The 11,099-nt window shown below is 47.7% G+C and overlaps 1 protein-coding gene and 1 non-coding gene across 3 annotated transcripts in view; both read left to right on the top strand.

Moving 5' to 3' along the window:
• The first annotated feature begins 591 nt into the window (after positions 1 to 591).
• trnap-agg (transfer RNA proline (anticodon AGG)) lies at positions 592 to 663 on the top strand. The gene has a single exon. It is a non-coding gene; the product is annotated as a tRNA-Pro (tRNA).
• A 565-nt stretch (positions 664 to 1,228) lies between these two features.
• Positions 1,229 to 11,099, top strand: part of bbs9 (Bardet-Biedl syndrome 9) — a 187,687-nt gene continuing 177,816 nt past the window's right edge. For both annotated transcript variants that reach the window (XM_055904882.1, XM_055904881.1), the window contains exons 1-4: positions 1,229 to 1,364; positions 2,714 to 2,829; positions 3,650 to 3,800; positions 9,439 to 9,503. In XM_055904882.1, coding sequence (XP_055760857.1) covers positions 2,718 to 2,829; positions 3,650 to 3,800; positions 9,439 to 9,503 — 328 coding nt within the window. In that variant the 5' untranslated portion in view covers positions 1,229 to 1,364; positions 2,714 to 2,717. The remainder of the gene's footprint in view (positions 1,365 to 2,713; positions 2,830 to 3,649; positions 3,801 to 9,438; positions 9,504 to 11,099) is intronic.

Raw genomic sequence — 11,099 nt, 5'->3', positions numbered from 1 at the left:
TAAAATAAAGTGCTACCAAAGAAGTCATTACACAGAGGAAAGTAGCCTACTCAATAGGCAGTATATAAACAAGAGAACACCACTGGATAAAGCACCGTTGTCTGTGGATCAGTGACGTTCAATAAGACTAATATTTTGTTTAACTTGGCATTTTATCCACACCCATTGACCTTTTTTAATTTTGTTGTTCAAATTTGAACTCTACCTCAAACTTGGAAATGTTTCTTACCCCCTTAAGTTTCTCAGTTTTGTCTTGCACATGTTTGTTTATTTTAAATGTTAGCATTTTAAATGTGCTGCTACTCCTGCATGTTGCCTTTTCTTAACTTTGAATTTGACAGGGGGGGGGGGGGGGGGAACGTGTCAATAAAACTTGTCTAATAACATTTGTTTTGTTGTTCAACTGTAGGTTGAAGGTTGTGTGGGGATTGTGGTTGAAACCAAGCTGTAATACCAAAATAGACCTCTAGATGACGACAAAGTTTAATTAAATGTGACGTTTTCACTGTAGTTAGTTATTAAAAGACGCGTCTGCAAAATCCATACATACGTGGCATACTTGTGCTGGACTGGTTTCTTTCTAATTCATCTGGCTCGTTGGTCTAGGGGTATGATTCTCGCTTAGGGTGCGAGAGGTCCCGGGTTCAAATCCCGGACGAGCCCAACTTTTACTAAAAATATGAAACTGAATGACTGACAAGTTATTGTAAGTCGCTCTGGATAAGAGCGTCTGCTAAATGACTTAAATGTAAATGATTGTGATAACAGTGTAATAAACACTAACGTGTAAAACATTAAGGATCTACAAGAAATCAATGAGTGAGTTCCAAGATGCACAAGACAACAGATTATTGAGAAATTGGATGCAAGTCTATGGTTATAATACAGATTTCATTCCAAAGACCTTAGAATAAGATTGGAAGTGCCATATTATCCTCAAATTAGTACAGTGAAATGCCTTTCTTGCAAACTCAAAACCCAACAATGCAATAATGTAATACTAGAAAAAAACGAGAAATAAGAAATATACCTCAAACGTATGTGTGTATGTAAATATATATATATAAGCAATTAACGGTCAATTAAAAAAAGAAATTGCACATTAAATGTCACTCAATCACGTGATTAGATTGAGCAGTTTTACCTCTGTTTACCTGAACGTCTGTGCCGAATAAAAACTCAGTTTCCCATGAAGCTGTGAGTTTGCGTTTCCGATCATGCGCGCAAGTACTCGAGTCTATCGTTAGTGTCACTGCTATGACAACAGGGAGATGGCTTCAAGCAAATTGATGAGGCACACGCAAAATTTGATTTTTATCTGAACTGCAAACCCCAGACGTTCAGACAGGCTCGTCTTGTTAGAGGTAAGAGAAGCACGTTTAGAATTTGGCAATGTCGCTGGAATGTTGAAACTAGACGTTTGTTAGCCTCCAAGCCAGTCACAAGCACAGCCAGCGCTAATTAGCCAGCTAACGTTAACTTAGCTCGAGGTCTTTCCTGGCTGGCTAGCTTACTGACGTTACATCTTGCTTGTTACCAAAAGAGAATCGTGCACGTCATCCAGTTTAGTTTGTCCTGTTCATAACAATAGTTAAACACATGGACATTGCTTGCCCGCAACCCCTACTAGCTAGCTAGTTTTATCAACAGATTATGCATGTTGCTAACTAGATAACGTTACGGTTATATCTAGCTAGTTATGTGGAAATCATTCTAATGAAATGTAATCGGAGCTCTGCTTGATATGCATGACACACCTGGATAATGTTGAATTATGTGGTTGATTGCTGAATGTTGGATTTGCTTTGCTGTCTGTCAAGTAGATGAAAAGGGGCTGCTGAAAGGTCTTGGCCATGATAGTCAAGTAGGCAGGTGGTATAAGGCTACAAGATATAGGCATATAATATTCCACTTGTGTGATCTTTCAAAATCGAAATAATAGGGCTATCATTGTAATGGTTATATATGGTCTTGGTGTAGAGGGAGGGGGAAGAAGGGATTCTCTCTATGGATTAGCTGTCCATTCCACCTGCTCAGCAGTTGACAATTAGGAAAGCTGCTTGGCCCACGCCCTGATACAATCCCTGGTCATGTGACTCAGCTGTCATTGGCTAGTGTAACAGTCTTACCGTTAGTGTCACACACAGACCACTGTCCAAACCTCCCTCTGGGTCCTGGAGTCAAAGAAACATCAGCATGTAGCCTATATGGGCCAACTGTAAGAGGTAGGCGCTAATCCCCTGCAATAAAAGCAGATGATCAGTGAATTACCAGACACAAACACCACACACATGCTAGTTTGATAAAGCACTGCACATCTGAGGCTGGCACCCATTAGGCTTAGAGTGAGTTAAAGTAGGATTAGACAGATCATGCCATATAAGAACTTAGGTGGAATACATGAACGCCAACCCTTCCAATTTTTCATCCTTCCATTTGGTTCCAAGTGGGATAGACAAACAGCACGTATTACCCACATTGCTTTCACCTGTCCATTATTTTTAAATGGAGGACATGAAGAAATGTATTGATGAGTGTCAGTCAGCCTGCTGGTCACGTGTGGAAGACTGACAAGCAGTGTTATGTGTATGGTGTCCAGCAGAGCGGCGATATGATCCTCTGTCTGTGTCCTTTCTTTCTTTCTTTCTTTCTTTCTGTGTGTGTGTGTGTGTGTGTGTGTGTGTGTGTGTGTGTGTGTGTGTGTCCTCTGCAGTAGCATGTCTCTGTTCAAGGCGCGTGATTGGTGGGCCGCGGTGCTGGGTGAGGGTGAGGAGTTTGACCAGGGATGCCTGTGTGTTGGAGATGTGGACAACAGCGGCAGCGGACATGGTAAGAAGGTGTGGGGTCGTAGTGCAGAGTGCAGTCAAAAGACACTGTTCACTAATAGACCACAAAACAAACAATGAGAGTGAAAGTGCCCCTGGTACCATAGTCTTATTTACATGCACAAATCTGATTTGTTCATTGGCTGATTGACTTGATTTTTTGGATCTTTATTACCATGTTTAAAACATACCATTTGCCCTCTCGATACATAGCACATACACTGAGTGTACAAAACATTAGGAACACCTTCCTAATATTGAATTGCACCCCCCCTTTGCCCTCAGAACAGCCTCAATTCATCGGGGCATGGACTCTACAAGGTGTCGAAAGCGTTCCACTGGGATGCTGGCCCATGTTGATTCCAATGCTTCCCAGAGTTGTGTCAAGTTGACTGGTGTTCCTTTGGGTGGTGGACCATTCTTGATACACGCAGGAAACTGTTAGTGTGAACCCAGAGGTATTGCAGTTCTTGACACAAACCGGTGTGCCTGGCACCTACTACCATACCCTGTTCAAAGGCACTTAAATCTTTTGTCTTGCCCATTCACACATACACAATTCATGTCTCAATTGTGTCAATGCTTAAAAATCCTTCTTTAAACGGTCTCCTCCGCCCTCATCTACACTGATTGAAGTGGATTTAACAAGTGACATCAAAAAGGGATCATAGCTTTCACCTGGATTCACCTGGTCAGTCTGTCATGGAAGAGCAGGTGTTCTTAATGATTTGTACACTCAGTGTACAACAAAGGGAGCAATATGAGACCATACCACAACATCTAAGCTGAGTAAGTATGCAATGTGTATGTCCTCTCTCCTGTAGATAAGATCGTGGTGGGCAGCTACATGGGCATGCTGCGGGTCTTCTCCCCCCACCCTGCCAAGCCTGGAGAGCCCAGCCCGGCCCACAGCCAGCTACTGGAGGTGCAGCTCAGAGACCCCGTCATCCAGATTGAAGTGGGCAAGTTTGTCTCGTAAGTACCAGGGCACACGCATCTACTGCTCAAATAGTAAGCTACACGCACCTACTGCTCAAATAGTAAGCTACACGCGCCTACTGCTCAAATAGTATGCTACACGCGCCTACTGCTCAAATAGTATGCTACACGCGCCTACTGCTCAAATAGTATGCTACACGCGCCTACTGCTCAAATAGTATGCTACACGCGCCTACTGCTCAAATAGTATGCTACACGCGCCTACTGCTCAAATAGTATGCTACACGCGCCTACTGCTCAAATGGTATGCTACACGCGCCTACTGCTCAAATGGTATGCGACACGCGCCTACTGCTCAAGTGGTATGCGACACGCGCCTACTGCTCAAGTGGTATGCGACACGCGCCTACTGCTCAAGTGGTATGCGACACGCGCCTACTGCTCAAGTGGTATGCGACACGCGCCTACTGCTCAAGTGGTATGCGACACGCGCCTACTGCTCAAGTGGTATGCGACACGCGCCTACTGCTCAAGTGGTATGCGACACGCGCCTACTGCTCAAGTGGTATGCGACACGCGCCTACTGCTCAAGTGGTATGCGACACGCGCCTACTGCTCAAGTGGTATGCGACACGCGCCTACTGCTCAAGTGGTATGCGACACGCGCCTACCGCTCAAGTGGTATGCGACACGCGCCTACCGCTCAAGTGGTATGCGACACGCGCCTACCGCTCAAGTGGTATGCGACACGCGCCTACTGCTCAAGTGGTATGCGACACGCGCCTACTGCTCAAGTGGTATGCGACACGCGCCTACTGCTCAAGTGGTATGCGACACGCGCCTACTGCTCAAGTGGTATGCGACACGCGCCTACTGCTCAAGTGGTATGCGACACGCGCCCACTGCTCAAGTGGTATGCGACACGCGCCCACTGCTCAAGTGGTATGCGACACGCGCCCACTGCTCAAGTGGTATGCGACACGCGCCCACTGCTCAAGTGGTATGCGACACGCGCCTACTGCTCAAGTGGTATGCGACACGCGCCTACCGCTCAAGTGGTATGCGACACGCGCCTACCGCTCAAGTGGTATGCGACACGCGCCCACTGCTCAAGTGGTATGCGACACGCGCCCCCTGCTCAAGTGGTATGCGACACGCGCCCCCTGCTCAAGTGGAATGCGACACGCGCCCCCTGCTCAAGTGGTATGCGACACGCGCCCCCTGCTCAAGTGGTATGCGACACGCGCCCCCTGCTCAAGTGGTATGCGACACGCGCCCCCTGCTCAAGTGGTATGCGACACGCGCCCCCTGCTCAAGTGGTATGCGACACGCGCCCCCTGCTCAAGTGGTATGCGACACGCGCCCCCTGCTCAAGTGGTATGCGACACGCGCCCCCTGCTCAAGTGGTATGCGACACGCGCCCCCTGCTCAAGTGGTATGCGACACGCGCCCCCTGCTCAAGTGGTATGCGACACGCGCCCCCTGCTCAAGTGGTATGCGACACGCGCCCCCTGCTCAAGTGGTATGCGACACGCGCCCCCTGCTCAAGTGGTATGCGACACGCGCCCCCTGCTCAAGTGGTATGCGACACGCGCCCCCTGCTCAAGTGGTATGCGACACGCGCCCCCTGCTCAAGTGGTATGCGACACGCGCCCCCTGCTCAAGTGGTATGCGACACGCGCCCCCTGCTCAAGTGGTATGCGACACGCGCCCCCTGCTCAAGTGGTATGCGACACGCGCCCCCTGCTCAAGTGGTATGCGACACGCGCCCCCTGCTCAAGTGGTATGCGACACGCGCCCCCTGCTCAAGTGGTATGCGACACGCGCCCCCTGCTCAAGTGGTATGCGACACGCGCCCCCTGCTCAAGTGGTATGCGACACGCGCCCCCTGCTCAAGTGGTATGCGACACGCGCCCCCTGCTCAAGTGGTATGCGACACGCGCCCCCTGCTCAAGTGGTATGCGACACGCGCCCCCTGCTCAAGTGGTATGCGACACGCGCCCCCTGCTCAAGTGGTATGCGACACGCGCCCCCTGCTCAAGTGGTATGCGACACGCGCCCCCTGCTCAAGTGGTATGCGACACGCGCCCCCTGCTCAAGTGGTATGCGACACGCGCCCCCTGCTCAAGTGGTATGCGACACGCGCCCCCTGCTCAAGTGGTATGCGACACGCGCCCCCTGCTCAAGTGGTATGCGACACGCGCCCCCTGCTCAAGTGGTATGCGACACGCGCCCCCTGCTCAAGTGGTATGCGACACGCGCCCCCTGCTCAAGTGGTATGCGACACGCGCCCCCTGCTCAAGTGGTATGCGACACGCGCCCCCTGCTCAAGTGGTATGCGACACGCGCCCCCTGCTCAAGTGGTATGCGACACGCGCCCCCTGCTCAAGTGGTATGCGACACGCGCCCCCTGCTCAAGTGGTATGCGACACGCGCCCCCTGCTCAAGTGGTATGCGACACGCGCCCCCTGCTCAAGTGGTATGCGACACGCGCCCCCTGCTCAAGTGGTATGCGACACGCGCCCCCTGCTCAAGTGGTATGCGACACGCGCCCCCTGCTCAAGTGGTAAGCGACACGCGCCTACTGCTCTGGAATGTATGCTTATGATGCCATCACTGACTATAAGCAATCCAGTTGGTATCACAACTGGCCGTGATTGGGAGTCCCATAGGACGGTGCACAATTGGCCCAATGTCATCCGGGTTTGGCCGGGCTAGGCCGTCATTGTAAATAAGAATTTGTTCTTAACTGACTTGCCTATTTAAATAAAGGTCACTCAGTCATTGTATTAATAATTCATTTTGTCCTCCTCCTTCTCTGGTATTCTGGCACTCAAAAGTGTGGCCTGGAATTACAGGTCAAATTGGCAGTTATGGCATTAACTTAACATAGCCCTACTTACAATCTTAAAGTACCACCTCAAGAATGGAATTCTCTACCCTCATTGTCCTACATCACTGCACCGAAGGACTAGAATTTCACAGGAATGATGATGTCACGTGTTGGGAGACAATGGCTTTTCCTGTAGCTACCCACCCAGTCCTAAACACACATTAGCTTCATGTACATAGTAGGGCCAAGGGTTTTTCCTGATCACATGACCTTGTTGACCCTGTCGTGAACTCCTGACCATAGTCATACTGTCAGGCTGTGAAATACCCTGTACCACAAAGTCAAGAGGTAGTTGGTGTCAGGGCGTTTGGTTATCCACTGAGTAGATAGACATCAATGGAGTTCATGAACCTATGGCATTGACTTTGTTCTTGTCTTAATCTGCTTCCAGTAAATCCTGACCACCATGTCATGAGTTCGGCTCGGCTTTCTCCATGTGATTTATCATACCATAGCAACCACCTAGTCTCAAACCTGGCTGGTTCCACTACTTTAAGCTAACCACCAAGTTACCAACACATAGCTGGAGACACCCCAGTGTCCCATTTCAAATGTTGTTAAAGGAAATTTGTTCTCAAGGACTCTAACTTGCTAAATACAGGTTGAGTAAATACTCAAATATTTTGAACAAAAAATGTCAACCGCTAGACTGAAACCGCCATTGCCCCCTCTGCTCTCCCTATGGCCAAAAGTGTTCAAGTAAGAGGAGAAAGAGGGGGATAGGAGGAGAAAGGGAGGAATGGAATGGTGAGGGAAGACGGGAATGTTGGGATATGTCATAAAGGTGGTCCATTCCTGGGTGCACAGGGACCTCCTGGAGAGACAGGCTTCCAGGAAAAGCCAGGCGTTTTTCCAAAAGCTTTTCCCACAAAAGGGATGTATGAGTCAAAGGATTCTTTCTTCTGTTTGTTTGCATTTTATGTTAGTGTATGTTTTGAGGAAGCTGGTTTTGGTTAGCATTTTTAATGACCATTGAGTGTTCCCTAAACAGAGAAACACATTGTAAATGTTGTCTGTAGAGCAGTGGGGTGGGAGATGGTGAAATGTTTTCTCATTGACAGTGGGCACTGTGGTTTTGAGTAAAGAAGAAATCACCTGGCTTCATTTTTAGTTGTTTTTCCTCCGTAAACATGACAGCAGGGTTGACGACAGACATGTTCCTCCGCAAAGCTGTAGAACACATGTGCAAACCATAGATTTACATCAAACAGATTTGTCACTTTTTCCTATGTATATTGTATTATATTTATCTGTTCACAACTTGTGCTTGAAGTAGCAGTTGCCCCCAGAATACACATTTAGGGACAGAGTTGACTACCCCCAGTCCTAACCTTTTCCATTAGGATATACAGTTGAAGTCGGAAGTTTACATACACTTAGGTTGAAGTCATTAAAACTCGTTTTTCAACCACTCCACAAATTTATTTTTAAGTCGGTTAGGACATCTACTTTGTGCATGACACAAGTCATTTTTTCAACAATTGTTTACAGACAGATTATTTCATTTATAATTCACTGTATCACAATTCCAGTGGGTCAGAAGTTTACATGCACTAAATTGACTGTGCCTTTAAACAGCTTGGAAAATTCCAGAAAATAATGTCATGGCTTTAGAAGCTTCTGATAGGCTAATTGACATCATTTGAGTCAATTGGAGGTGTACCTGTGGATGTATTTCAAGGCCTACCTTCAAACTCAGTGCCTCTTTGCTTGACATCATTGGCAAATCAAAAGAAATCAGAAAATAAATTGTAGACCTCCAAGTCTGGTTCATCCTTGGGAGCAATTTCCAAACGCCTGAAGGTACCACATTCATCTGTACAAAAAAATAGTAAGCAAGTATAAACACCATGGGACCATGCAGCCGTCATACCGTTCAGGAAAGAGATGTGTTCTGTCTCCTAGAGATGAACGTACTTTGGTGCGAAAATTGCACATGGGAACAAAGATCATACTTTTTGGAGAAATGTCCTCTGGTCTGATGAAACAAAAATAGAACTGGTTGGCCATAATGACCATGTTTATGTTTGGAGGAAAAAGGGTGAGGCTTGCAAGCCAAAAAACACCATCCCAACCGTAAAGCACTGGGATGGCAGCATCATGTTGTGGGGGTGCTTTGCTGCAAGAGGGGCTGGTGCACTTCACAAAATAGGCATCATGAGGGAGGACAATTATGTGGATATATTGAAGCAACATCTCAAGACATCAGTCAAGAAGTTAAAGCTTGGTTGCAAATGAGTCTTCCAAATGGACAATGACCCCAAGCATACTTCCAAAGTTGTGGCAAAATGGCTTAAGGACAACAAAGTCAAGGTATTGGAGTGGCCATCACAAAGCCCTGACCTCAATCCCATAAAAATTTGTGGGCAGAACTGAAAAAGCGTGTGTGAGTAAGGAGGCCTACAAACCTGACTCAGTTACACCAGCTCTGTCAGGAGGAATGGGTCAATTTCCCCAACTTATTGTGGGAAGCTTGTGGAAGGCTACCTGAAATGTTTGACCCAATCATTCTCTCTGCTATTACTCTGACATTTCACATTCTTAAAATAAAGTGGTGATCCTAACTGACTTAAGACAGGGAATTTTTACAAGGATTAAATGTCAGGAATTGTGAAAAACTATGTTTACATGTATTTGGCTAAGGTATATGTTAACTTCCGACTTCAACTCTACTTAATTATATCTATACTGATCTACTCTTATGTCAGTATTGTCCTGTATGTTTTCATTGGCGATTTTGGACGTCTGTTCTTTGCAGTGATTGAATGATCTTCTCTGCAGGTGTTCAGATCTGCTTCATCTAGCTGTGCTGCACCCCAGAAAACTGTCTGTGTACTCCGTTTCAGGTAATACCACACATTTCAACATTGGCTGTAATATGCCTGCCACCCCACATTGATTTAGTGGACTATTACAGACTGGAATATGTTCCGGGATTCATGTGATTACAGGAGTTTAGCACGTCGTCCCCACAGTGACTTTATGTACTGTACATATCCCAACCAAAATTAATGGATTACAGGCAACATCCACACTGAGCTAAAGGCCATGGCTGCCGCTTTCAAGGAGCGGGATACTAATCCATACACTTATAAGAAATCCCGCTACGACCTCTGACGAGCCATCAAACAAGCAATGCATCAATACAGGACTAAGATCGAATCCTACTACGCCGGCTGTGACACTCGTCGGATGTGGCAGGGCTTGCAAACTATCACAGATTACAAAGGGAAACCCAGCCACGAGCTGCCCAGTGGCACGAGCCTACCAGACAAGATAAAAGCCTTCTATGCTCGCTTCGAGGCAAGCAACACTGAACCATGCATAAGATCAGCAGCAGTTCCGGACAGCTGTGTGATCTGGCACTCCGTAGGTGATGTGAGTAGGACCGTTAAACAGGTTACCATTCATAAGGCCGCGGGATGGGGGCGCTGTTGATAGCCAAGGATGTAGAACTCGTTTCCCTATCGCTCCTGAGTTAGTGACCAAATGTATATATTTCTGTTTGGCTGAAGAGACCCATAAACAATTCAGATCAGGTTTGAGAAATGTAAGTTTGTAATGTCGTCTACCCGGCCAAAAACGGAGTCTGCAAGAGCAGGCCGCAGCAAGCCCGCGCCCTCTCCTGATTCGCCACCGGACGCTGCTAATGCCGGCCCCACGGAAACACTGACTGTGGAGATGCTACAATCGACTCTCTCTCTACCAATCTCAGGTCAGAGATATCAATGGTCAAAGACGAGCTTAAAAAATCTATTGAGAGTATCAGAATAAGCTCGACGAACACGGAGTGGCCTTATCGGATTTGGAACGATGTGCTACAGACCACAGCACTCGCATTAGCGAGCTAGAGGCTAACGTTGGCTCATTGATAACTAAGGTGGCATACCTCGACAATAGATGCGAAGATATGGGAAGTAGAATGTGGAGGACCAACATTCTTCTACTGGGAATACCGGAGGGAGTGGAGGGCCCAAGACCCACGGAGTTCATGGCCCAGCTGCTTCAGGAGCTGCTCGGTCTGTAGGAGAAGCCACTGCTAGACCGGACCCACCTCACTCTGCGTAGCCGACCCCGGGATGGAGAACCCCCACGACCATTTGTCATCAGGGTGCATTTCTTTCACGTCCGCAATGACATACTGAGGAGATCGGGAGAAGCATCCCCTCTCCTCTATAAGGGTAGAAGATTCTCGATATTTGCGGACTACACCACAGCTGTGGCTAAGAAGCGGGCTAGCTTTTGAGCTGTGAAGCGTCAGCTACGCACCTTCCCGGGCGTGAAGTTCGGCCTCATCTTCTACCCTGCGGTTCTGAGACTGACTTTACCGGACGGCTCCACGCACAGATTCGAGGACCCGGCTTTAGCGGCAGATTTCATCAACAAGAACGTGAAAGCATCTGTTGTACCGCATGGTGTGGAACAAATGGTTGGTTAGCAGG

This window comes from Salvelinus fontinalis, chromosome 38 (genome assembly GCF_029448725.1).
Source record: "Salvelinus fontinalis isolate EN_2023a chromosome 38, ASM2944872v1, whole genome shotgun sequence".
Classification (NCBI taxonomy): domain Eukaryota; kingdom Metazoa; phylum Chordata; class Actinopteri; order Salmoniformes; family Salmonidae; genus Salvelinus; species Salvelinus fontinalis.
Note: the sequence above shows the minus strand (reverse complement) of the source record. Positions and strands in the feature narration are given on the sequence as shown.